This window comes from Equus przewalskii, chromosome 21 (genome assembly GCF_037783145.1).
Source record: "Equus przewalskii isolate Varuska chromosome 21, EquPr2, whole genome shotgun sequence".
In the NCBI taxonomy this organism is placed as follows: domain Eukaryota; kingdom Metazoa; phylum Chordata; class Mammalia; order Perissodactyla; family Equidae; genus Equus; species Equus przewalskii.
This window is the reverse complement of record NC_091851.1, coordinates 44,984,433-45,011,669: the sequence shown is the minus strand read 5'-3', so window position 1 is coordinate 45,011,669 and position 27,237 is coordinate 44,984,433. Positions and strand designations below refer to the sequence as shown.

The following is a 27,237-nucleotide window of genomic DNA, read 5'->3' as shown; positions in this document are numbered from 1 at the left end:
AAAACACTGAGCCATGGGAGGTGCTGCTGGGAGCTGGCTGGGGAGGGGGCCCTCCAGGTGGGGGGGACCCCTGAGCAAGGCAGGGAGGAGGGGTGCATTTGGACCTTGAGACCATGCTGCGTCTGAGTGGAGGCTGCATTGCCTATGGGGGGGAGCACTGGAGGTTCCCCCTTGGAGTAGCACTTGGGGTGATTACTCTGTAGCAGTGAGGTGGGGTGGGATATTTTGAGATGATCAAATGGCCATCAGCATTTCCAAAATAAAAATGATTTTGGTCAGTTTGAGTAGCTTCTTTGAAATAAGTCTATTCTCCCATTTTTGGTGGCACAGAAAGAAAGGTGAAGTGACACAGCCGGAAATGTGTGTGGGCATTTTAGGGGGTTGGTCAGGTTTCTCATGTCCAGGGCCAGGATGGGAGGTGGAGATGGAGGGCTCGCCTAACCCTGCATCTACTTGACCGGCCACCCCACACTCGTGCCAAGGGGAGAACGGCAGGACCAAGGGCTGTGGGGACTAGTGGGGACCCTTGGTGCACAGGCTGGCACACCATGGGCCCCTACACCCCAGCTCCGTTTATGCACGTTCACAAGGACACATTCTTGGCCTGCAGTTTCTTCCTCCTGCTGGAGACTGGCTTCCTGGAGCCCAGCTTTGAGGGTGTAGAAGCCAGGGATTGGATGGTAAGGAATCCTCCCCCTCACGCCCAGGGTGGGGGGTAAGCAACAGCTCCATCATCCCGGGATGGGTGGGTAGTGAGCCTGGGATCTCAGCGATCACGGGTGGCTGCCCTTCTCCCAAGGTCTCGTGGCCTCCTCATTCTCCTAAGAGCCAGGTGACAGTCACTTGCTTCCCTAAACATCCATCATGGGCCTGTCAGAGATAACTCCCCTGATGCAGTCACCTTGAGTGGCCCTGGGTCTTCCCTGGCCCTTGGGAGAGCAAGGCCTTTGGCTCACCCCCATGGTCACCCTTGACGCCAGCACTCAGGCCAGGCCCTGAGCCTGCAGCTGGTCCCCAGCTGCGTCCCTGGCCCTGAGGCCACCTTTGCGCCTGCATAAGGGAGACTCAGTTCATCTCCTGCTCCTTGACCCTCCATCCTGCAGCCCCCTGGCGGGGGGAAGCAGACACTGCTAGCTGCCCAGAGAAGGAGGTGCACCACCTCAGTGACCTCTGCCTCCTCCAGGGCATCTCAGAGAGAAGCTGGCAAGAGCTGCCTATTGCAAGGCCATTAAGCAAGCTAATGAGCCATGAAGCCTCCCAGCCTTTCCGGCTGCCAGCCGTGCCTCCCCTCGGCTCAGAGAGCCCATGCCCACCGACCGCCTTGTGACCGCTGTTATTGTTACCTAACGTGTCGGGCCACGGTTTTCCCAGACAGGGCCCAGGCCCCAGAGCTGCTGCTTGCCTTTTCCAGGCCCAGCCAGGGCTGTGCACACAGCAGGCAGTTAACAAATATTTGCTTGGGATCAAGCCCAGAAAGAGTCACCTTGATTTCCAGGGCTGGGGAAGAGACTCAGAGCCTGGGGACCCTTGGGCAGGGGTGAGGTAGTCAGTGGGCCAGAGCACAGCCTGGGGACATGTGTCCTGCAGCCACATTCTCACCCCCCTGTTTTCAAGAAAAGAAGTGTGGGCAGCCACCCATGTGCCAGGTGGGGCTTAAGTCCCCAATTTCTTCCTCTGGGCCCAGGCTGCCCGCTAGGATGGAGCACAGGAGGGGACAAAGGCCCTGCCTGCACTCTCACCCAAACTAGGGGGAAGCTGGCTACCAGGTGCCCTGAGGCCAGCCTCACCTGCCTTACACTAGGCCCAGGTTCGGGGGGGGCGGGGGGGGGGTCTCCCTGAATCTTGACCAGGCCCTGCCCTTCAGCACCTGGGACTGTGCCCATGGGGGCTTCAGTGAGGAGGAAAGGTACTTGACCTGGTACAGGCCTCGCCTTGTGATGTGCTCTGGGGTCAGGACAGTCTTCCCTGTGAGTGCAGGATCATGAGAGAGCCCTGGAAAGCCCATGGCCTCCCCTTGGAGTCTGAGCTGCGCACCCGCAGAAAACTGAGCTGGCCCAGGCAGTGCAGGCCTGGCCCCGGGCCCCAGGCTGCCCCCCTCCACCCCTAAAGCCCTCCTCCCCAGGACCCAGGGCTCTCATCTGCAAAAATGAGGTCACGAGCTGCATCTCAAAGCCAGATGCTGGTTTGGGAGAAGGTGGCAACAGCCCAGAGCCCCAGACCCACCCGCAGGCTTCAATGTCAGTTTCTAAAATTGGGTGGGAGAAAGAGTGAGACGAGGCAAAGATGAGATGTGGTACAGCCATATTTAATTCAACCTCCAGTGAATTCTAAGGGGCCAGAGTAGAGACTTCTCTTGCTCCATAAAATTGGGTTCCTGAAACAAGTCACCTCCGTCCTTTCAAAGGGGTGGGCTGCTTGGAGGTGGTGGCAGCAGGGGCGTGGGCTCTCTGTAATGTGGGTACCATGCACCGGGCCTGGGGCCAGAGACAGGGCCACGGGCACCCACCACTGGCACCAAGAAGACGCAGGAGGCGTGATGGCCAGCTGGCCAAGGGTGTCAGGGCCACCCATGTGTCCTGGGGCTCCAAGGTCGTGCAGAGGCCCCAGGAGGGAGCACAGTCTGCAGAAGGTATCGGGGAGGCCGGCGGGTAACTCAAGCAGAAACAAGCCCTAATGCTTCCCGTCCCTCTCCTGGGGCCCCCGCCAAACCCTAAGCTGTTTTCTAAGACATAAGAAGGAGCCATTTCCATCACCACGACAATTAAAAACAAAAAACAAACCAAAGCCGACCTTAAGGTATAATCTTCCAATTGCTTAAAATTAATCAGTGCAAAGTGAGGTAAAGAGCCCTGTGCTGCTGGGGGCTGGGAGACGCTGCTAGCCTCACACAAGCCTGCGCCTCTTGGAGTCCCTCTCCGAATCCTCCTCCTGGGCGTCCACCTCACAGCCGAGCGGGGACACCAGGTTCAGCAGAGGATCCTCGGAGGCCCGGCCGAAGAGTGCCAGCAGGAGAGCCACCCCGAAGCCTGTAGCGCGCTCACCCTGTGGGCAATGGGTGGGTGGAAACTCTCTGCCACTGAGCCAGACCCGCTAAGCAAGCCCGCCTCTGCAGGGAGGGGCTCTGGACCCCCACTTGCCCTGCCGCCCCCTTCTACTGTCCTGCCACACTCAGGGCCGAGTGCTCTGGCCCCAACTCCCAGGTCTCCTGGGGGCGGGCAGGGGTGAGACCCAGGGCCCTGGGCCTCATGCCCAAGATGGGCTGGTTGGGACAGGACTGCACATAGCAGCCACTCTGTTCCCAGGGATGAGGAGACCAGAGGTTGGATGGACCACAGCTGGGCCAAGGGCAGTGAGACCCTCAACAAAGAGTTCTCGAGTGCGCTCAGCCTGCAGCACTGGAGCCAGAAAGAGGGTCCGGACTCATGAGAGGGCAAGAGCAGCCAGGCCAGTGGGGAGGGGATGGGTGGGGAAGCACATTGGCTGACAGGCCGAGGGAGTGTCCTAATATGAGAGGGGAGGGCACCCACAGAGGGGCTGGACTCACGGCGTGCACAGGTGCAGCAATATCCACATGGACCCAGACCCCGGGCCAGTCGAAGCCAATGTGTGAGGCAATGAAAAGGCCGGCACAGGAGCTGGGGCTGTTGTCCCGGTCCTGGGGGGGACAGGAGGACAGACGGTGACCCTTCCACTCCCAGCAATGAGGGTTGGGGGGAGGGGCTCCACCAAGAGTGCCTTCAGGGCTGCTGCTTCTTGGGCCTGCTGTGGACGTCCCCAAACCCTCTCAACTCCCCATCCTCAGCCACCGCCTCTGCAAGAAGGGGCCTGGAGGGTAGGAGGGCCCAGTGCAGAGAGGCAGCTGAGAGGGACCCCAGGGCCTTCCATGTGGGCTAAGGGGTCTGCCTTCCCCCCGGGGCAAGTGAGGAGCCGGGGAAGGAGCTGATGGGGGGCAACCGAGGCAAACCCCAGAGTGGGGAGGAAACCCTCAGCGGCTGCTATGGTGGATGCGCTGGCAGGGAGACCAGAGAAACGCATGTCTCACATCTGGACGCTCTCGCCTCAGCATGGATCTAGGGCCTCATGAGGGGACCCTCATCTGCACTGCTGCTATTTCTTGGGGTCACTGTCTCCCCAGTTCCCATGATGCTCCCGTCCTGCTCCACCCAGCACGGGCAGCATTCCAAACCTACCGCCACCGAGTTCTTCATGTCGGCCACGGCCGAGGTGAACTCGCTGAAGTGCAGCTCGGGGCAGTAGACCAGCGGGTGCACCAGGTCCCCGCACTTCCTCCCGGCCTTCACACAGGCTGCCTCCCACTCGGCACTGTTGGTGAGCACTGCTGCGTGGTACTTGCCTGTGGCGATGCTCTGGGAGGGTGGACATCATGGGAGGAAAGGGAGGAGGACACAGAGGGAGAGTCACAGCGGTGAGGGAGAGATGGACAGAGCCGCACGGGAAGTGTCCACCATGGGAGAAGAGAGAGAAACACACAAAACAAAAGAGGGGCAGAGGGGCAGCAGGGAGAAGCAAAGGAAAAGGCAGAGGAGCGTGAGTGTGGAGCAGGCGTGGAAGGCTTCCTGTCCTGTACAGGCCTTGGTCCACGGGCTCCACCGCCTGCACCCTCACTGGGTGCCACAGATAAGCTCCTTGGCCTCCTCAGCCAGGTTATGAAGTCACAGTGGCCCCCTCCCCCCTTGGAGTCAAGGTGGGCTCAGGCTCCCTGGGGGCTGCAGCTAAGGGGCCCACCTGCGCTCCAGTCAGCGTGGCCATGTCCAGGATGATGTCAGCTCCCAGGTCCTTGCAGGCATAGGACACGCCATCTGCCAGCACCAGCCTGCCCTCAGCATCAGTGTTGTTAATTTCCACAGTCCTGGGGCACAGCAGAGACCCCGGCTCAGGGATGGCATTCCCTGGAGCACTGGGAGTGAGTCTCTTTGGAACTGGGAGACCCTGTTTAAAGCCCCTCTTCCCTCTGGGAGGCCAGGCTGCCTCCAAATCCTACAGCAATGCAGTGCCGGGGTCGGCAGCAGAGGGCACGGGCTCAATCCAGCCCCACTGCTCTCCAGCTGTGAGCCCGGGCAAGCTGCCCAGCTCCCTGTGCCTCAGTTTCATCATCTGTAAGACGGGAGAGCAGGGTTGTGTGGGCAGCATGCACTGGGCTGGCCGTTGGCACAGAGTGCCTGGCTCCAATAAAAGCAAAGGAGGAAGCACCTCTCAGGGTCACCCTGGGGACCGGCACCCGTGTGTATGTGGGAAGGGGGAGGGGGCGAATGGATTTTTTATTCTGAATCCAGAATTTTATTCTGAATTCTGGGCCACCTGTTCCTCCAGCTGCCACCTGCTGTGACTTTCAAGTGTGTCCTTTTGCAGCTGAGAAGGAATGGTCTAAGGGCTAAACTCAAGGAGGAGATGCAGAGAGACCCCCAAGGAGGGAATCTGGGGGGCAGGGCTTCAGACACCCAAAGAACATTAAGCCTAAGGGTTGGGAAGGGTTCCTCCCCACAAGGCAGGGTGAATCCTGAGCTCCTGAGCCAGACGCCCTGAGGGAACACAACACCTCGTCCAGTGACGTGGCCCACCCTCCTGGCCACCCCTGGGAGCAAGCAGCCTGCTGCCCATGGGGTTCCTGTCACAGGGCATCCTCCCAGAGGATTTGCCTGTGGCAGGGGTGAGCAGGGTGCAATCTGCCCCTCAGCCGGGTTTGGCTCCAGGCTGACCAGCCTGGCCCTGGGAAGGAAGGGGTCGCGAGTTCCAACAACGGGACCACATGCCCAGAGGGAAGCAGGCGCTGTGATGCAGGTGAGAGAAGGGGCAGCCAGCCTTACTTTCCTGAGTACAGCAGGTGGATGTCATCAGGCCTCGTAGCATTGGGCCCCACTGAGTTTTCGGCCAAACAGAACACGGCGTGGAGGTTGTCTTTGAAACCCTGGAGGGGATGAGGGCAGAGGCCCAGTTACAGGCTGGCAACGCGCAGAGGAAGGACGAGCCAGAGGACCCACCATGGCCAGATAGACGGACAGAACTCCAGGGAGCAGAAGGCACAGCTTCCCTGCCACTCCCTGGCAGTCCTGGCCGCGGGCTCCAAGGCCAAGGCTCTCCACACCTGGGGAGTCCCAGCCTCCCCACCAGAGCACACGCAGTGCAGGGACGAGCCCAGATGTGGGGCTGGGTTGCCGGGTTTGAATCCCGGCCCTGCTGCTTACCAGGGGTACATGCCAGGCCAGTCATTTAGCCCCTGCCTCCTGTCCACAAAATGTGGCCAGCGGTCAGTGTCCCACTGGGCTCTGCCTCGCTGTATGACAGAACACTACACACATGCATATGCAGGGGGTCAGGAAGAACTTGGCCTCACGGAAATTTAGGTGTGAAGTGATGGTTTTCTGATGCCAAAACGCAACATTTGTACACTGAGAAAAGTGCACTACACAGGCGGAGGTGCTTTCTGCCCTACACGGGTTCTGAGCAGGCCTCACCCAGGTGGCAGCCGAAGGCGGAGCAGAGGTCCACACCCGTCCCTGCCCTTCCGCTGCTCCCGGACACAAGCCCTTAACCAAGACACATCTCCCCTTGGCACTGAGTGTGCCCGGCCTCCTGCCTGCCGCCCCGAGGGCTCTTACAAACAGCTCTATCAGATCCAACACCTTCCTGGGCTCCTGGAACAGGTGATTCTTCAACCACAGGTGCAGAGCATCCAGCAAAGACAAACATGGGCCTGTGGGCAGGTGGAGTCAGCAGCAGGCACTGAAGCACCGTGCTGGGCTAGGGGCAGCTGCGAGCCCCGAGACACACAGCAGCACAGCCCCTGCTCCAGCTCTACACCCTGAGCCCGAGCCCCGCAGATGGCCCTGAACCCCAACACCCACCACGGGGGAAAGAGCCCCACTGGCTTCCTGGGGGCAATAACACTGGGCCACCTGTCAGCTCCCAAAGGCCCTGAGGCTGCCACTACCACGCTCACAGCCAGCCTGCGTGAGAACAGGGCATCAGGGGCTTCCAGACCCTCAGCCTCATCCCTTCAGAGCTCCCCTCCCTAAGACCCCCAATCACTGACATTCAGGCAGCACACAGTGACCACAGCCCAGCCTGTGCCAGGGCTCCAGCCCTTCGCATCCAGGTGGGAGTGGGTGCTGGGAACAAATGAATGATGACAAGATGACCCTTGAGACAGGCCACTGAGGCCAGAGAGGTGAACCCACCAACGAAGGAGGGGAGCCCTGAAGTCTTCCCAGAGAGAGGGATGTGGGTCCAGAGGGTAGAGGAGTTTGCAGAACATGAGGACAGGACAGGGGCTTGTGAGGAGAGACCAGAGTTCCCAACTTGAGTTCCCCAGGCTGTGGAAACCTGATGCTGGCCCCACCCCGTAATTTCAGATTCAGAAGGTCTGGGTCAGAGGCAGAATGTGCATTTCTAATAGGCTTTTGGGGTCCTGCTGCTGCTGTGGGGAACCCACTGGGAAGGCCGCCTTAGAAGGACTGCAGGCCTTGGGCAGGCAGTCCCAAGGCTCATGTTGCCAGGTATCAGGGTGCAGGGACAAGGCACACGGGTCTTGGGCTCACCAGGGGGACTGAAAACCTGCAGGCAGCCAGGGGTTTTAGTAAGTAAGGCTTGGAGGGCCATTACCACGGCAGAACCTAGCCCCACCTTGCTCCCAGCATACCCTCGTGTCAGGATGGCACGTCCTCCCCTTCTAAAAAGGTTAAAACATTTCATTTTGAAATAATTTCAAACTTACAAACAATTTTGCAACAATGGTACAAACAATTCCTGGATACCCTTGATGGCAACTCTTCTAATGGAAATGCCTGGCGTGGTCTACACTAGGGAGTTATCATGGACATGGTGACCGGATCCAGTCTGGGGTCACACACTGCACTTGTCGTCACCTGTCTGTCTCCTCAGTCTGGAGCCTCTGAGGTCTGCCTTTTGTCTTTGGTGACCTTGGTGCTTGCACTGTCTCCTTGTGCTACACTCAGGGCATGCATTTGGCAGGAAGCTCAGAGAAGGGGTGTGTCCTTCCCAGCGCCTCATCTCAGAGGCACATCATGGGCTCTGTGCCTGTCCTGGTGAGGTCCACGGGACACAGTGATGGCTGCCAGGTGCCCCGCAGTACAGTCACTGTGCATACTTGTATGGATGTGCTCTGCAGTCACAACCATCCCATTTCTTATCACACTTTCACGCTCTGATTTTAGCATCCGTTGGTCACTCCTACCTGAAACAATTATTACTGTGCAGCTTGCCAAATGGTGATTTTCTATTTCCATCACTCCTTCTACAGTTAGAACTTGGAATTCCACTGTAGGAAATAGTTCTCTCCTCCCCCATTTCCTTATTCATTCAACAATTTACTCCTACTGGTATGGATGTATGGATTCTTATTTTATTCTGCGGGTTATATCCATTACCATCATTATCTATTTTGTGGTTCAAATTATGGCACGTTGCTTTTTAAGAGGCCGACAAAAATTAGAGTTAAGAGTGGAGCCTTCAGGCTGCAGCCCTTGTTGGGGTGGGGGTTCCTCAGCAGCCAGCTGCAGCACCCCTGAGGTGGAGGGGTCCAGAGGAGTCCTGAGACCACTCATGGCCACCAGCTGATGAATCAGCGTTAATTGTGCAGGGCAGAAGCAAGAACCAGTGGGCTGCAGGGCCCAGCTCTGAGAAGCCCCAGCCCTGTGCCCTGTGAGAAGCCGCCAGGGCAGTCGAGGACGCCCCCACACCCCATAGACGAGGCCCTCCTTCCACCTGGAGTTTCTGCTTCTCTCTCAGGAAAGAGGCTGGACTCCTGACCACCTCAATTAGAAACTACTTGCCAAGACCTTTTAGTTTTTGTTTTCACTTTAAATTTACCCCTGGAACCCCACTGCACAGGTAGCCCCTGTGGGAACAGAGGTCTTACACTTTATGACACCAAGGCCCCAAGGAGCTACACTAAAGAGAAAGTCTCCCTGTGGTGGCCAGGGCATGCTACGCTTGGTTGAATAAACACTCTTTATGGCACCAGGACTTTGAGCTCCAAAGGACCTCACCCAAGCCCTGAGAGATCACAGCTGTGCAGGCAGGGAGGGGCCTCCCGGGAGCCCTTGTTTCCTCCCATTTCAGAGCCTTTGGCCTCTAGTGGTGCGGATGCCCCAGGTGAGGTGACGCACCTGGTTAGTGTGGCTGTCCATGTTCCTGGGGACAAGGCCGCAATGCCCTGAGAACGTAAGAGGGGCCCTTTCCTGGGCAGCATCCTTAATACAAGAGCCTTCAGCAAGCGAGTACCTGCTACCTCCTTGGGGCAAACAGGCAGGGAACAGCCACTACCTGCTGGTCCCTTAACTGAGGACACCCCAGAGTTACTACCTGCTGATCCCTTAACCCAGGGCTCCCAAAGTCACCACCTGGGGGTCCCTTAACCGGGGTCTCCTCAAAGTTACCACTTGCCGGTCCCTTTTATGGGGGCTCCCCCTTGCTCAGACTCTGATTCCCACTGTCGGGCTCCCTGAGGCCAGGCGTGTTCTGGATGAGAGACCTGCTGCTTGGCGAGCTGGTGAGTCTCAGCAATCTCTGACGTATGGCGGGGGTTGGGGGGGAATGGGGTCCCCCTGACTCCCTTGGATGTCTTTGCTCAAAGTGGTCATGCAGGCTATTCCCAGAGCAGACCCTAGTCCCCTTCTACCTGGCCATGGTCCACAAAAGCCAGCCAGCCTCTCCCCACACCCCTACGCTGAGCGCCCTTGAGCATGAGCAGGCAGGCCAGGCTGGGGCAGCCTGCTCCAGAGCACTCCATCCCCTTTTGGTTGAACTTAGAAATAAGTGGGGACCTGTGAAGCCAGATGCTTTGGCCTGAATGGCACAGGGCCAAGACTACAATCACACAAGGTGACCCACTGGCAGAAGTGGGCCGAAGCAGTGTCGCTCCCAGAGGCCTGGCAGTCAGCCTCTTGCCACCTTTCCCCCACCATTGGCACCACTGCCACTCCAACCCCAGAGGACAGCCCTGCTGCTGGGCCATAACAGACCCTGGATGGCCAGGTTTGCAGAGAAGGAAGATGGCAGCCCCAGGTTCCCACCAGCACAGACGGCACTCCCATGACGTGACTGGGAGATCGTTGGCTGACGGCAAGGGTTGCGTCTTATGTGAAGATAAACAATGGAAAGCTAAGAGAAGCAGGTGGCACTAGACAGGCCCTCCTTCTGTCATAGGACGCATCACCCAGGCCAGAGAATGGAAAATCAAGTCCCCATGGCCCAGTGTGGGCTGTCACTGCTGTCCTCCCAGCTCAAGGACCCCCTCCTGCCGGCCTTTGGCTTCCAACAGAGCAGGACCCTCTGCCAGAGGGTTTCCCTGCCAGCAGGGGGGACCTGGCTTCCATGGGGTGCCTGGGTGCAAATCTAAAGTCCATCCCCACTCCATGGGGGACCCTCAGGGACAATCCTCCTGGCCTGAGCTCCAGGTGTCTGTTGAGGACGAGTGAAGAAGGGGGCGAGCCCTGGCAAAATCATTTTCCAGGGGTCACTCTGACTGGGAGAAAGGTTGTCAGGGAAGAAAACCTACGCTATGAGCTCAGTCCAGGGCCTGGCACATTGGGTTACACCTGATCCTGCCATGTGGTTTTAGGTGAGGCTACTTCATTGAACAAACACTACTGGGGGCCCCATAAATGCTGGGCCCTGAGTGGCAGGCATGGGTGCACCTTGCTCTCGGGTGACACGCTCAGGCAGAGGCAACACCCTCAGGCAAAGGCGACACTCTCACGCAGAGGCCAAATGCCTGGGCAGAGGAAGCCTGAGAGAAGGCAGGAAGCTCTGGGAGCCTGGGAGGGGCCCAAGGTGGGAGTGCAGAGGAGGAGTAAGGTGCCCAGCTCCCCAGGGAGCTGGGATGAGGAAGCTCAGGGAGCCCTCCTCCCCTAGACTGCGGAGATCTCACTCACCTGCTTGACGGCTGCTCGGAAGGCCCCCAGGATGGCTGCGGCGCCCCCACAGTCCCTCTTCATCCCTGGCATGCTGGTCTGAGGTGGCACAAGAAGGTCGAGAGAGGGGTGAGTGGATGCTGACCTGCCCCAGCCCTGCCCCACCCCACCCGGCACACTAGGGCCCAGAGGGGGCACCCCTACTCTCACAGGACCTGGTGCCAGGTCACCCGAGCACCCACAGAACACAGGAAACTTCCATTGGTCAGGTGGGTGTTCTCCAGAAGTGACAGCCTAAGACGACGGGATTCCTTTCGCTGGAACAGAGCTTTAGAGGTTACCAGGTGGGAGGAGAAGAGGAGGAGGGGAAGAAGGGACAGGAAGGGCATGCGGGTGAGATGTCCCAAGCTGCCATGTTATCCGTGGCTGGGCTCCTACACCAACACAGCTGCCCTGGCTCAGAGGCTTGGCCATGACCTCTTCACGCAGCTGCCACGGCCCCCTGGGGGTCTGTCTGCAATGCCTCTCTCTGTCTACTTCTCTGCCTGATTTTTGAGGAAGAAACTGAGTCTGGAAGTCTCCAAGTTTTGCCTGAGGTTGCCAGGCAGCACCACAGGGCTCTGGAGCAGGCTTCCCGGGGGTACAAGGAGCTGGGGGCCCCTCCAGGGGCCAGGACGGGGTGTGAAATCCTAGAGGGGACGGCTACCTCACCTGGACTCTCCACTTATCACAGGTCCTGCTATGTTTAGATGCCCTGCAGGCCCCTGGCCCCCCTGCCTCGAGGTTGGGACTGGCCTCCCACCTTAGAGTGGCCCCACGACCCCCATCTGCTTGGCTGCCGCACCAGGCACCACAGCCCTGTTGGAGAAAACCACACACAGGCTGATTGCCCCTAACGGGTACTGTGACCTCCAGCCATAGCTGGAGGCATGGCCACTCGGCGCTCCGTCTACTCATCCTCTGGAGCCCAGGCAGAGCTCCTTGCTCCCACGGTGGCCTTTCCGACCTTCTAGCCTCTGTCCCCATCAGCCTCACCCTGCTCAGGACTCAGCTTGCTTTCTGCTTCAGAAGCAATCAGAGTCTTATCTTCCCTCCACGCTCAGGGCCTTTACCCGGAGCCACCTCCACCTGTGCTGTCCCCCAACTTGTCCCTCCCACTGCTTCCACTGGGGGCCCAGCCGTGGGTCCCTCCCATGGTGCCAACCTTTCCCTTTTCCCTGGTTCCCACCCCTCAGCTGACAGGCACCCTTGAGACCCTCATCTGAGACAGCCCACGGAGACTCCCCTCTCTGTCCCTGAGCTCTCTGGATACGTTACTTGCTCACCTGCCGCCCGCCTCTCCCAGTGGCCTGTCCCCCAAGGCCGCCATGCTCTGCTGGGTCGGTGGTGCCCCCCATGCCAAGCACCATGGCTCTCAGCCCCTCTAATTCCAGCTGGCCGCTGGGCACATGGGAATGGCCTCTCCTTGCTTTTGAAGCTCTCTGCTCTCCACTTGCAGGCCCACAGCTGGGCCAGCCCCATGTGCTCCTCAGCAGAGGGCCCTGGGGCAGCCAGGCCCTACAGGAGGACCAGGTCTTGTTCTGGTTTCCACAATGGCCTCCCCCAAACACCCCCATCTCCCTTTGCAGCCCTCTCTCTACCACTCTTCTTCCACAGCCCTGGTGTAAGGAAAGAGCCCCAAAGCTTCAACTGCCCCTGAGGTCTCACCCCCACCCAAATCCACAGCCAAATCCTAGGGGCCTCCTGCTGTAGCCACTCAAGTTAAAACCAGGCACCATGTGTCTTCACCCCCACTGCCTCCTCCCCCTGTTCCCTCCATCTTTGTTTGGGACCAAGCCCCCACCCATCTCCCAAGAGCAAATCTCTGCTTCTTCTGTTGCCTCCTGCCTGCCCTTCTGGAAGGTCTGGCTCACCCAGCCAGCCCTCTCTGCCAGGCCAGGCCATGTCCCTCGCTACACCACATGACTGCTCCAGCCTCTCCCACGTGGGCCTTCTGCCCTCGCTCATGTCACTGCCAAGACCACCTTTCTGAAGCAGACCACCCTGCCCTGGCCACCTGCCACCCAGGGAACAGGCCCCGCCTCCTCTCACTGGCATTTAAACCCGTCACTGTCTGGCCTCGGCGACACTTTCGGTCTCGGCTCTCTCTGCTCCTCCATGTCACTATCTTGAATGATCTTCTTGGGTTAATGTGAACCCTTCCCTAATGTCACTGTCACATCACCAATCCCACCCCACCACCCAGCCCCTCCCTCCGGTCAAGTCTCCTGTGTAGACGGGTCTAATGAGAAGGCGCTGGAAACAGAGGCGCCTGCTGCCGCAGAGGCAAACAGGATTTTCTATAAACTAGTGGAGAGCGGTTACACGTTTTTACACTTTATAGGCTCCCAACTCGAATTGACAAGTTCATATTTTAAATTAACAACAGGTCATCAGATGTAAGGATCTGGATTTGAAATGTACTGAGTGACTTTTTGAATCCTTATCGGATTACATGAGCCTCGAGTTTTAATGGAAAGTATTTTCAGACACTAACGGAGCTGCTTTTACAATTAAGTCGAGTGAAAATGACCCAGCTAGCACTATTGAAAACAAGCTGTCTCTTTTGACCTAATTGAGGAAGCACAGGATTGTTTAAATGGAAAAACAGGGCCTCAGATCTGGAATCAAAACACTTACAAAATGGCCCACATAGAAAATGACTCGAAATGGCTACTGAAATGGTGTCCCCTTGTCACCACGTAGTCTCCCACAGGCAGAACAAATGTCCAACTGCAGATGGAGCTCAATTGATCGTGTAAGCTTTGCAGACTCCCCCATATGTCATTCCCATCTTTAAAAAAGAAACGATTTCCGTTTAAACACCAAGATGTATTTGCCTTTTTTCACTGGGTTGACACTTGTATGGATGGAGCAAAAGTAATGATGGGTTGGGGCCGCAGCTCGGACCAAGGTGTGGCACCCATGAGCCAGCAGTCACTGGATTCATTTCCAGCCCTCCAGGAAAATAAAGCACTGCCAATTTCACTTGTTTCCTTGCTGAAGCAGCAAAATTATTAACTTTTAAAAATCTCAACCATTGAGTACATCCGTTTTCAATACTCTGTGTGGTGAAACAGAAGGTCCTGGAAAAGCACTTCCGCGCCCCCTGGATGCTCGACGGTTGGTTAGAGAGGAAGCCGGGCCAGGTCGTCTGAGTTCTGAGTTCAACCAGCCTCTGTTCATGAACGTCATTCTTACTTGGACGATCAAGTGATACATGCTGGGTATTCACACTAAGGGAGCTAGTAGGTGTTTTCTCAAAAATGAACAAAGTGAGCCTCGTGCTTCCAGGACAGCTGACATTATTTGTTGCCAATGGTAAAATGTGTGAGCTTTCAAGCAAAAATGAGAATTTTCAAAAACTCGTATTTGCCTCCATGACAGGTTCCTAATATTCAATGACTTTTTAAATGAGATGGATGGTGATATTAACGAAGCTGATTTTCTTTAATATTACATAATGAAATGTGTTAAGATTTTGGGGTTCTGCAAAACTCTGTGAACACTATTTTCCAAAGGATCTATGCATGATATTACAAAATCATGTATTCAAAGTGCAAGATAGACCAGTAGATTTTAAAGTAACAGGGTACAAAAGCTGACTGATCTGGTTTCAGATTTCATATTATAACTAACCTTTCAGAAACTGCCACTTGTTGAGTTTTGGTGTAATAGCAAAGAAGAATGTCTTTAGTTGTCTGAAAAGGGTACTAAATACTTCTCCCTTTTCTAACTACAAAATGAATGAGGCCAGATTTTCTTCTTACATTTTAACTAAAATAACATATCACAATAAACTACATGCAGATCACAGCTGTCTTCTATGAAGGCAGACACAAAAGAGATTTGCAAAAACATAAAACAATGCCACTCTTCTATTTTTTTCATCTTGAAAAATATAGTTATTTTCACAAAATTATATTATTTACATTAACATGCAATGGGCTTATATTGTTATTTTTAAATGAATTAATAAACATATTTACAATTTCCAAATTTTATCTTCTAGTAGGGCAAATATCAGCAGACATTACCCGTATAAACAAAATCTCTTTGGGACTAGTACTTGTTAAGAGTGTAAGGGGTTAGACTGCCACATCTGAGACCTGTGAGTTCATGCTGATCCTGATTTCCCTTGGAAATCTTTGGAAATGGAGCTGTGATTGTTCCTACAAAATCAGGACCACCAGCAAAATGACTAATTCCCAGGAAGCCTTGCTTCTCACTCTGACTCTCTAACAAGCCAACGGCCAAAACAAGCATCTGATCCCCAGAGAAACAAGCCAGCAATGCTACCAGCAGGAACTCAGCTGCCTCCAGGGCACGAGCCGGGGTCAAAGGCAGGAGGGGCGGGTGGCCAGGACCAGATGCAGCTAGAGGGGGTGCATCGTCTGTGGAGAATTTAAAAACAATAATAAACCGACTAAAAGTCAGTTTGCCTGTTGTCATCAGTGGCAAAATATTCCTCCTGAAAAAAAACTGTTGTGAAAAGCTTCAAATCCACCAATTTAATTACTTATCCTTTTAGAAACATTATTCTACATGGATGCTAATAACTGCCAGTTACACAGCTAGCCTGACATGCACAAACTCAGCGACGCGCCTTCATTCTGAGAACAGTCCTGACAGGTGAGGATAGTGGGGTCTGCCTGTGGATGCAGCCAGGATTTGCAGGTCCTGCGATGTCGCACATTCTGCCTTCAAACGGTGAACAACTGGAGTTGTGTTTAAAGTGCTTTGACTCCACAGACATTTGAAAGCTGCTAGAATCAATCTCAGAGCACTGAAGACGTGGACAGTCTTGCAATTTCTGGAGGTTCTTGGGAAATGGGACTTCAGCAGTCTCTGCCAAGTGACTTTTCCTGAGTATTGCATATCGGTTGCTTCATGTGACAGAAACTCTTCAAAATTAAAATGAATACTGTTTTTGGATCGACTATGAATGACGACAGACGACAAATCTGGGACTTCTGTCTGTCTAGTGAACACAGAGGTGTGAAGATCAATTCTGATAAAGTCAGTGACAAATCTGCAGAAGCGAAGGCCCCAAAACAGAAACTATAATGCTAACATTCACTGCCACGAGAGATCAATACGAAGGCATAAGTTTTTTCTATTAAAAAAATTATATTAATGCTATTTAAGTGTTACTCCATTAGTTTTCTTCATTTGTACTATAATACTTATTTTTAATTTTTTACCAGCATGATAATATGTACAGAATTCAATAAAAGAGAATTCACTATGGGTATTTGTTTTTTAAACCTTTATTATTATTCGTTTCATTTCCTGATTAGTCCTGAAAATAATTCTGTTATTTAGAGGAAGAGGGATGTTAAAAAAAAAAGATCGTCCACTCTGGGTGCCACTCACACTAGACAGGCTAGAGGTGCAAAAAGCAGCTGCACAGCTCTGCCCTAAGCAGCAAAAGCACTGGGCTGCAATGTCAGAGAGGTGACAGGGAGTGGTGGGGCCTGTGGCAAAGTGGAGGATGTAAACTACATCCATGGGGGAAGCTGCCACTTGGCTCCAGCAAAACACCACCAGTTGGGAACATAGGACCAGCATTGCCAGATCTTCTGAGTTCACAAAAGGTCAGAAATCTAGTCTTTTGTGAGAATTCTTCCTGTTTTTAAATGTTGGTAAGTAATTCAAATTTTAAAACACCACTTGGGCCAACAAGACACATCTGTGAGCCATGTGGGCTGCCAGTTTTCAACGTCTGCTCCGCATGAGCTTAGCTTGTCCTCTCCTGTCCAAAGCTCCCTCTCTGGGATGTTTGATTCTCTTCTTCCAGATCTCCTGGGGCATAAATTTCACTCCTCTGCTCCTTCCCAGTCTTTGCCCCTTAGACTAGCTCAGGCCTGGTGCTCAGCAGCCGCTTAACATGAGTTTGTGGGATGAGCAGATGAAGACCCTCACTCCTGCTATTCCTGGTGCCAGCATAGCTCCTGGTGCACAGCGGGCCCTGCACGTGCTGAGCATGGAGGAGGGCAGGCCATCCAGGGGCAGACACTGACAGGTGGTCCTCATGTACTGTCCTCCTGAGATGGCTGGACTGAAAAGGCCATCCATCCATAGGAAAGACTTCTGGAACTCCCAGCCTCCCAGGCAAGGCTCACAGGGAGCTTGCTTCTGAGTCCAAATTCCCCTTGCATTAATGAGGGCGCCTGCTTTCTCAGCAGTCTCGTGCAGACCACTCTGAGTGTTCTCTCCATGGAAACCTCAGATGGTCGTGCAGCCAGTGAGCATCACCCCACACACTTCTCTTCACACAACCACCTGACTTCTTGAACCGTGCCTCCCTGGGTTCTGTTTTCTAGCCCTTTAATCATTTCTGTGGCTTTTCTCTGGATCCCGTCCAGACTTTTTGCTTCCAGACTCCTGTTTGAAGTGTGGGCACAAAATCATCTCCTGCTCAGAAGGGGAATTGGCCCCATCGACTCTCTTCCTGAACCTGGCTCCCCAAAGGCACACCCCAACTCCGAGCTCCTGGAAACCTCCCTGCCTTCCTCTGACGCCTCTGAGAGCTGGTGAGGCCACCTAGAGCCCTCCCCAGCCCAGGACGCGCCCAGGCGCCAGACCCACACCTCACCTTCCCTTTGATGCTGAGACCCCCAGTGTCGTAGACGATCCCTTTGCCCACCCATGCAATGGTCTGAGTGGCTCCGTCTGGGGTGTGGCTGAGGATGGCCAGAGCTGGGGGGTGGACAGCGGCTTTGCCAACACCATAGATTCCTACAGAAAGCACAGGGAGAGGGGCGATTGGGCTCACTTTGAACTGAACAGAGGACTTCCAGCAGCCCCCCAGAAACCCCAGCTCTCCCCCCAGAAATATCCACTGTCTTCTCTTGGAGAGCTGTGCTGTCTAAGCCTGAGCTCCCTGCCCCAGCTCCGGCCCCCTGGCCAGCATGAGAGGGGAATGCAAATTAGTTCCAATGCTCTGGGACTGCGAACAAATTCTATGCACAGTACTGTTAGGCAAGAAAACCCGCTGAGAAAAAAATATTGTATCCTTCCCAGAAAGAAATGAACAGAATTGCAGAATGAAATGATTTTTGGATAATGCTTCAAGGCTGCTCCAGCCCACGCTTGTTCTCTCCTCCCTGAACCCTCCACGTACTCAGAACTGCACCACCCTTTCCAAGCTCGCACCCACCACTGCCTTGCTGTTCAGTTTACACGCCCCAGCTTCTCAAGAAAACCATGTCCTGCTGTGGGCAGCATCCATGCCTCAAGGTTCCCCAATAACTGACCTGAACAATCACAACAACCAGGACAAGAGCCAATAATGGCTGCCTGACAAACTCCTACTTGTCCTGCAAGACCCACTGCAAATGTCACCTCCTCTGTGAGCCTTCCCTGATAGGAGTGGCCTCTCCCACCACTTGCAACCGGTTTATGTGTCTGCAGTAGGCACTCGAAGATGGCCCTCAGTGATCCCCACCTCTGGGCACTCATGACGGTGTGGACGCTGTCCCCCTAAGTGTGGGCAGGACCTTGTCTCACTTCTTCTGCATAGAGCAGAAGTGAGGAGACACCACTTGCAAGTTTAGGTTACAAAGAAAGACCTGGCCTCTATGTTGCTGCTTGCTCTTTCTTGCTCTCTTGCTTAGAGACCTCACTCGCAGGGAAGCAGCTGCCACACTGTGAGCCACTCAAGGAGAAGCCCACGTGACAAGGACCAGCCTGTGAGGACCTGAGGCCTGCTGGCAGTGCTGTGAGTGAGCCCTGCTGAGCACATCACTGGCCCCAGTTGAGCCTTCAGATGACAGCAGCCCTGGTCAACACCTTAATCACAGTCTGGGAGAGACCCCGGGCCCGGGATCCAGCTAAGCCAGACCTGATTCCCCACCCACAGAACTGTGAGATAATGAATGTGCGTTGCTTTCAGCTGCTACCTTCTGCGGTAATTTGTTTTGCAACCATGGATAACAAATACAGTGACTCTCCCCCAACCAGTCTGAAAGCACCTTGTCCTAGTTGTCACCACACCTCCCATGCCCAGGGAGTTGGGGAGGATGGGCCTGGTAATCAGGGAGGGCTCTGAGGAGGTGGCTTTGAGCTGAGATATGCAGGGGATGATGGCCCCTGCAAAGAGTGTATCTTGGTGGAAAGTATTTTAGATAGAAAGAGCTGTAAGTTCAAGGCCCTGATGTGATGTGAACTTCTGTATTCGAGGAACAGAAAGGCCCTGCTGAGTTGGCCCAGGGAGCCAGGACAGCAGCGCGTGAGGAGGCTGGAGAGGGTGTGGGTGGAGGACGGACTTTTATCCTGCGGCTTCCAGAATCTGAATCACTGCCTCCTTTCTCCCCCAGAGAAGGTCTGCGTCCCAGGGCCTGGCCTTGGGGTTGGACACAGGCTGGTTTCCTTCAGGATGCAGCGTGGGACAACATACCATGTGGCCCACCACCACCCTGCCACCCAAGGTACCCTGGACCTCTCCCTGGGGCCAAGACCGGAAAGGAGCAGCCCCACACACCTCCAAATCCTCTTGTCTTCAGCTCCTCGTCCCGGATGATGGTTGGGGTGATCCCCACATCTTTTCCAACTTTCTTAATCTCCTGGACATGTTCATGGAAAAAACAACAACAAGAAGGCACGTGAGAACAGCTGAAGTCAAGGAGAGGCCGAGGGTCTGAGCCAGGACGAGCCGAAGCCTGTGCAGCGGGAGAGGAACCAGGCGTGGGAGCCAGAGGCTTCAACTCTCCCGGCTTTGAGAGTGATTAAACCCAGGAGAGCAGGCTCGCCCTCCAAACTCTGCAATTTCCTGCAGCTCATGGCTAGAGTCCCGAAGAGGGGCCTGAGAAGGAGGCTCTGTCTTCCCCACGCCCTCAGCTGAGGCCTGCAGGCCCCATGGAGCTGGGCGGACAGCAGGACTTTGTCTGTGGCAGTCCCAGGCTTCCCCTGCAAGGTGCAGAGACTGTGGCCACTGCCCCCTGCCAGCCCCCAGGTCTCCTCTGACTCTCCTTGGGGTCTACTGACACCCGTCCCATCCTGGCCCCACCCCTGGCACGACCCGCAGGACCACGAACCTCTAGGAAGGTGTCTGTGTTCATCTCATTGCAGGGTGTGTCCACAATACGAGCTGCCAGCCGCACGCCTTCCGTGGCATTTGCTAAGCACTAGAAAAGAACCAAAGGCTGTGACTGGGGCCCTGGAACCAGGTGTGAGGGGGCTGTCCCTCTTCATCCATTCCCCCAGGGACCCAAAGGCATCAGAGGCACGCGTTACCGGGGGAAGGTTGTGCAGCTGCTGAAAGGGCAGCAAGGGGCAGGTGGAGGGGAGTCACACCGCCTGTTCTCGCTCCTCAGTGCCCGTGACCCACTGAGCAATCTACAGAAAGTTCCACATGGCTCCGCACCCCACTGCCAGAATTTCACAGTCACCCTCCAGCCTGGCGTCCTGACCTGGTATAAGTAGGGCCCACCTTCTTTTCCAAGCCTCATCTCCTGCTCCTCTCCTCATCCCGGTGGCAGGTGGCCCTCAGGCCTGGCCCTGAATGCATGCTGGGCATTCCTCGCTCCAGCCTCCGCCAATCCCATGCCCTCTCTCAGGGGGAGGCATTGCCTCCTGTTACAGACCGAGAGGCTGAGTCTCCCCAAACTCGTGTGTGGAAGCCCCACCCCAAACGTGATGGTGTCAGGAGGCCTTCGGGAGGGATCAGGCGCAGAGGATGGGGAGGATGGGGGCCCTGTGATGGGCCCAGAGTATCCTTACAAGAGGAGGAGGCCAGAGCCCTCTCTCTCTCTGCCATGTGAGGACGTGGCAAGAAGGCGGCCATCTGAAAGCCAAGAAGAGAGCCCTCCTGGAACCCACCCGGACCTCAACGTCCAGCCTCCAGAACCATGAGGAACGTCTGTTGGTGAAGCCGTCCTGTCCAGGGTATTTTCTTATGGTGGCCTGAGCAGACCAACACACCCTCCCTTCTCTCATCAAGATCCCAGCCGTCGTCTGAGGCACTTCTCAAAGGCCATAAACTCCAGAAGCTTCTCCAGATCCTCTCAAGGGAGTAAAAGCACTCTATGTCCTGAGTCCCTGGACCCGCTGCACCTCCTAGCCGTCCTCCAGCCCAGAGTGGGGGTGTTTTTCTCACAGGTGCCCCGTGTGAGCGTATCATAGACTCCTCACCCTTGTTTTCCTGGTTGTCTGATGCCACACTGCTCTGGGCGCAGGGCACAGAGGGAAAAACACAGACAGACCTGCCTCATGCAGCTCACACTCGACCCAGTGCCCCGGATGGAGCAGGAGCCTGACCCCGCCCACCATGCTCGGCCTTGCAGCGGGAGGCACTTCAGACAGGGGGATATGCACCTGTGCAGAAGTCACACTTGTCCCAGAAACTGGCTGCTTGTGTCCTGCTTTTGCTTCAGCCCTGACCCTGGAACTTCTGTGCCTTCTCATTTGTCTCTGCCTCACTTCTGCCCACAGCACCTTGCTCTCACTGAGTCTCACAGTGCCTCCTGCCCCACCTTGATCCCCTCCACCCACTCCTGAGCTTCAGACAGCAGGCTGGCCTGGCTGCCTTTCCCAGCACGCAGGAAAGAGGCGATATTAAAAGAGAAAAGCAGCACGGATTTAGCGGGGGTGCAGACAGCATCAAGTTTATCATCACCTTTTCCAGTCCCACAGTGTCAGGGAGGGCAGGCTCTGGGTCAATAATGCCAGCCCAGCCACCTCCCAGACCCTGTCGCATCACTGCGAGAGCCTCTGCCTGTCCCGAGGTAATTAAACCCCCAAGTCTCAAAGGCAGAGACACAAGACGTGACAGCTCAGATATGAGATGCGCCCCTGTGGTCCCTGCCGCCTGTCAGTGGACTCTCCTCTGGGAGGGCGAGGGTCCCTGTCTGTGGGCGTCACAGAGACCCATTGCTCATCTCTGACGCAGCCCAGGGCTGCTGTCTGGGAAGTGCGTCAATGCCCTGAGACTTGTCTCAGAGGAGGCCAGGCGCTCGCCTCACAGACCTCTGGTGAGCTCAGAGCTCCTCTGCGCAGTGCAGCTCCGGGGAAGAGGGCAGAGAGCACTTGCGGGGGAGGCCGGGGAGGCTCCCAGTGCCCCTCCACCACAGCACAGCCGCGTGGCACTGGGGGAGAGCCTGCACTTCATTGTGCCTCAGTTTCCTCATCGCCAAAGCAGGATCATTCATTTATTCATTCATTCCATCCACATTTATGTGAGCACCTACTGTGTGCCAGGCTCCAAGCTAGACTCTGAGAATCCAAAGATATCCAAGGGACTCAGGTCCAGCAGAGAGTCACAACACACCATTCCATTAAGTGCTACAAAGGAGGAGGGGATGAGAGGCCAAAGGGACCCAGAGGGGACCAGGACCTGGATGGGGGCTAAGGAGGAAAAGGCCCCACGGGGTGTCAGAACCTCATGTGCTCAAGATCCAAGACAGACGGGAAAGAGGGCTGACAGACGGCGGCCGCAGTTAGAACCTGGCTCTACCCCTTGCTGGCATGGCCCCAGTAAGTCACTTAATGTCTCTGAGCCTCAGTTTGCTCAACTCTAAAACGGCAATAATAATAGGATCCATCTCACAGGCTGCTGAGATGTAAGTAAACCAATCCGTGTGTGCGCACACGTGCTCAGAGCAGTGCCTGATACCGACAAACACCTGGAAGACACTGGCGCTCACGTGGCCAGATCTACCTTTGTAAGGTGGTGGGAAGGGGGAACTGGAGGGAGGGCATGCAGAGGCAGGAAGACCTTGTGCTGCAATGGTCCAGGACAGCAGTGGGGTACCGGTGGGGGCGCCCCAAAGCAGAAGCAGTGGACAGAGTAGGATAGATGGAAGGTAGCAGCCACGGAGACCCCCAACCCACTGGCCCTCGTCATGTGCTGATCTGGTGCTGGGATTATTGCACACAAGACCAGGTCCCTGCCCTCCGGGAGCTCCAATTCCAGTGCGGAGCACAGACGCTAAACAAAGATAAATAACGTCAGGTGGGGGTGGTACTCAGCTTGCAGAGGGCCTGCTGGTGTGAGAGGAGCCATATTCGACAGGATGGCCAGGCCTCCCTGGAGAAGGGATGTGGGCAGAAGCCAGACTGAGACCAGGCAGGCCTGGAGCAGGATGGAGAGGGAAGCTGAGCAGGACCAAGCGTGGCAAGGCCAAGGGACAGCAGTCCCTGTTGCTGGAAGAGAGGGAGGGAGAGAGGGGAGGAGGGGCAGGGATGAGGGCAGGAGGAGTGGGGCTTGGAGGAGGTGGGTGAATCTAGGCTTGATGCTTAGGCGTCCAGCCCTGGGGTCTGATGGATGGTGGGCCTGGAACTCAGAAGGAACTCCCTGGAGCTAGAAGGAAGGAGTAGTCATTGCTGTCCAACTGCAGGATGGGGCCCAGAGGTGCTGAAACCGCCCAGAGAGGAGGAGTGAGGTCAGAATGAGGGGCCTCGGCTAGAGGAAGACTGGGAAAGACGGGCGGCATTGGGTGGGGTGGTGGCTTCAAGGAAGGATGATAAATGTTTGAGTCCAGTAGACAGGGCCCTTAAAAAAACAATGTCAGGAAGGAGGTGGAAACTAGATTTTGGTGGGCTGAGGGGGAAAAGAGAGTTAAGAAAGGCAAAGCAATTAGACCATGTTTTTTAAAGGTCCGGAGATGAAGAGAAGGAGAAAGACGAGCTGTTTCAAGATGGGAGAGGTCAGAGCACGTCCTCTCCTTCGAAGGAGAAGAGTCCAGGTGGACAGGGAGAAGTTACAGACCTCGGGAGGAGAGAACAGAGGAGGGGTGCTCTCTCGGGACTGACTGCGACAGCTTTCCCGAGACAGAAGTGAAGGATGAGGCAGGAGAAAGGACAAGCTGTGTCTGGCTGTTAGAATGGGGGCTGGAGGTAGGGAGGGTGAGACCACAGTGACAGGGTCTGGGACAGACGCCATGGGGAAGGGAACCCAACATTCAGCCCATGCAAGGATTTCTAAGTTGGAGATCACTTCCAGCCTTGCCTTGTCTCAAAAGAATTCTTCTGAGGAGCAAATGAAATAACATCTGTAAAAGTACACCATAAAGGGTAATGTGATATATGCACGGACAGGATTACTAGTATTAAAACATGAAGGCGTCTGGCACTGCTTAGGTGCTCAATAAACACTGGCAGAACATAAGTGAATCCTGAAAACAAAGACCACCCTGAGGGCGAGGGAGCCCGCTGCCCGGGCTCAGAAAGGCCTCTGGGGCCTTCTCAGGAATTACAGCTGCCCTCCCATCCTCCCACCAGTAAGTGGGAGAGAAAGCTCTCCCAACATCTCTTTCGGCTGCCCCACTCGTGGGAGCCTGGGGACACAGTCTGAACTTCCAGTCACCCACTTGCAAAGTGGACACTTCCACTGGCCCGTTGTCTTGTCCCACCAGGAAAAACTCCACCGTGACAGTCTTCTTCTCCGTGCGCCTGGAAGCACCCGAGCGGTGGGTGAACAGCGGGAAAGCCCGGGCCAGGGCGCAGGCAGAGGCGAACGCATCAGCCCGCTCACAGACCATCTGCAGCAGAGAGAGGCAGAGCCACGATGAGGGGCAAAGAGGGGCACAGGACACAGGAGCAAACCCACCGGAACTGCGATCAGGAAGTGCTGGGGCCTCACAGCTGGGTCAGAGGCCACTGTGGATACAATCTGGACAGAGGTGCCCCAACAAAGCCAACAGCCCAGGGGCCTTCCCGGAACCAATGTCTCGCTACGTGAGAAAAGAAAACGTCACCCACCAGATGTTGTCCACTGCCTTCCGAGCCAGGGAGGCAGGACATGGAGGGACGAACAAGAGATATGGGCTCAGGAAAGCTGGGTCTGAGTCTCAGATTTGCCACCAAAACCAATCTGGGGTAAATGGCTTAGCCTCTCCAACCTCGGCTTCCCTGTCTGCAAAGCAGGGGTTACAGTGTCCAGTTGTGGCAGCACCGTGCACCTCTGAGACACTATGGGCCAGAGTGCTCTCCAGGCACGAGGGCTGAGCTAAGGGAGACACATGTTCCCTGTTATGACTAGGATGGCTTTTGGCACTCAGGGGCCCCGTGGGGCCATCCTCTCTCAGAAGCACTCACCAGAATGCACCGATGGGTTCCCGGCGGCAGGCAGGTCCGCACAAGTCGGGTGAGGAAGTGCGCGGCCGAGGGGCTGTTGTGCCTGCTCACCCTGGAGGGCAGGGCAGCCACGGTGGCATAGTTCAGGTAGAGGGGACAGCTGTCCGTGGGGTTGGGGTTGAGCGTGCTTAGAGCAGCCTGCCAGAGCTGGATCAAAAAGGGAGAGACAAGAGACAGACACCAGACTTCAGACAGTCCGCATGCCAGGAGCCCCGTGCCTGTGTGTGGACGCTGGCATTGCTAAAAGGGCACTTGTGCAGCTTCCCCGGGCACCCACGATCCCTAATGAAGATGTGTCACATCTTGCTAGAGCTGTGTGTGTCTGCTGGCACAACTCCACCCTTGTGGGATTAAGCAGTGGGGATGTAAAAGGCCAGTTTGGGGGCTGCTTTACTTCAAACGCTGGAAACCCCCACTGGGGTGGGACCCAGCCAGGTGCCACTGACACGGGGGCAGGTGGGCACTGCCACGGGGGTTCTGCAAGGCAGGCGGGCGATCCCCCAGCAGGGCTGCCAGGGCACAGCCCCTCGAAGGCACTTCTTCAGAGGCTGGTCACATCTGCCAGCTCTCCCCACGAGCCTGGGGGCCTGGGTGGCTGCAGGGCCTGCGGCCTCGCAGGGCGGGGCTGGGCACGGCCACCGCCGCTGGACGGGCGCCTGGTCTTCTGCTTCTCGTGAGGCAGGCGGCCCGGGCCTCGGCTGGCGGCCTGGCCGGGCGCGGCCGGCGGGCGGGGGGCTGGGGGCGCCGGGCGGCCGAGGCGGGGCCTCCGCGGCCTCCCCGCCGGCCCGGCCCCCGCGCGTCCTCCGCTCGCCGGCGGGGCGGCGCATGGCGGCCGGCGGGCCCGCTCACCTCCTCGGTGACCCGGGGCTGCAGCTTCCCGCGGACGTGGCTCCAGGGCACGCGGTGCAGGTGGTGCAGCTGCCCGAGCAGCAGCAGCGGCCGGGTCTGCGGGTCCGCGTCCCCGGCGCTCGCCTGGAACTGCAGCCCCACGTTCGCCATCTTCGTCGGCCCGCGCCCCCCGCCCCGGCCGCCGCACCCGCTCCGCCCGGGCTCCCGCTCCGGCCCGGCCTCGGCGCCGCCCCGGCCCTGCCCGGCCGCCCGGCCCCGCCTCCCCCGCCGCTCCGGGCCGCTCGCGAGACGTGCAGGGCCCGCCCGGGGCGCGAGGGGGCGCCGGGCCGGTGGGGCGGAGGGAGGGCGCCCCGACCCCGAGCAGGCCCACAGGCCTGACCCCGGCGGGCGCCGACCCCGGCAGGCCCCGGCCCGAGCAGGCCCCGCTCGCCCGGCCCCAAGCTACAGGCCCCAACCCCCGGGCAGGCCTCCACCTTGCAGGCCGACCCTGGCCAGGCCCCAAATCCCAGGCAGGCCCCAAACCCCGGACAGGCCCCAAACCCCGGCAGGCCCCCAAACCCGGGCAGGTCCCAAACCCCGGCAGGCCCCAAACCCGGGCAGGTCCCCAAGCGGGGCCTGCCCTCAAAGTGAGGAAACACAGCGCTCCTGACAGCCGTTCCAGGAAGAGGCCTTGGCCCCAGCCCCTGCAGGCTGCCAGCAGACCCCTGGCAGCCTGACCTCCAGCGGGTCCTGAGCAGACTCAGGCCCAGCCACAAGTCCACCCCAGCACTTCCGACTACACCGCAGTCTTTCTAAGCCCTAAGCAGGCCCAGCCCCGCCCTAGCGCAGGCCCCCCAGAGGTCACTGAACAGCCCCGCGGTGGTCCTGGGAGACCCCACCCTGGCAAGGCTGCCCTTAGCACACCACACCTGCCCCTCAGTCAGGTTTGGATTGGCTCGTGAGTCTTGGATTTGCGCCAGCTCCTGAGTTGTGCAAGGTCCCTCCACCTGGCATGGCAGCATCAACAGTCTCTTCCTCCTCACTTAATGAGTTCCTTGACATTTATCAGACCCCCACTATTTGCCAGGCACTGTCCTGGATGTGAGAGGGGTGTCAGGGATGTGGGTTTCTGTCCAGATTGCTGCTTCTGGAATGGCCAGTTATAAATCCAGGCCTCGTCCAGCCAGTGGAGGACCTTTCCCAGCCCACCCCTTTGCAGGAGGGGTCATCTGGCAATAGTCTGAGCAGGCTGCTGCCACAGCCTACCACCCACCTGGGGAGACAGGAGAAGGTGGTGGAGAAGAGGAGGGGCAGCCGTGGTTTACAAGACAGCACTTGAGCCGCCTCTCATTGAGGAGAGAAGGCTAGTGGGGGCAGGGGTGCCTGGAGGGAGTTGGGGGCA

General features: G+C 56.8%; 1 protein-coding gene across 1 annotated transcript; it reads right to left on the bottom strand.

Moving 5' to 3' along the window:
* Positions 1 to 2,289: 2,289 nt before the first annotated feature.
* NPEPL1 (aminopeptidase like 1) lies at positions 2,290 to 26,090 on the bottom strand. Its single transcript, XM_070589637.1, has 12 exons — positions 25,857 to 26,090; positions 24,969 to 25,154; positions 24,242 to 24,412; positions 19,970 to 20,059; positions 19,417 to 19,498; positions 17,530 to 17,672; positions 10,914 to 10,991; positions 5,826 to 5,926; positions 4,747 to 4,870; positions 4,191 to 4,367; positions 3,545 to 3,655; positions 2,290 to 3,042 (listed from the first exon to the last, which is right to left on the bottom strand). The coding sequence occupies exons 1-12, from the start codon at positions 26,004 to 26,006 to the stop codon at positions 2,884 to 2,886; spliced, it is 1,572 nt and encodes a 523-aa protein (XP_070445738.1). The 5' UTR covers positions 26,007 to 26,090; the 3' UTR covers positions 2,290 to 2,883.
* Positions 26,091 to 27,237: the final 1,147 nt, after the last annotated feature.

Excerpts from the sequence above, each read along its gene's own strand:
- NPEPL1 (XM_070589637.1), bottom strand. The coding sequence starts at position 26,006 with ATGGCGAACGTGGGGCTGCAGTTCCAGGCGAGCGCCGGGGACGCGGAC. Across the intron at positions 17,673-19,416 it reads GAAGACAAGAGGATTTGGAG|GAATCTATGGTGTTGGCAAA; the intron begins GTGTGTGGGGCT and ends TGCTTTCTGTAG. Across the intron at positions 3,656-4,190 it reads ACATGAAGAACTCGGTGGCG|GACCGGGACAACAGCCCCAG; the intron begins GTAGGTTTGGAA and ends TGTCCCCCCCAG.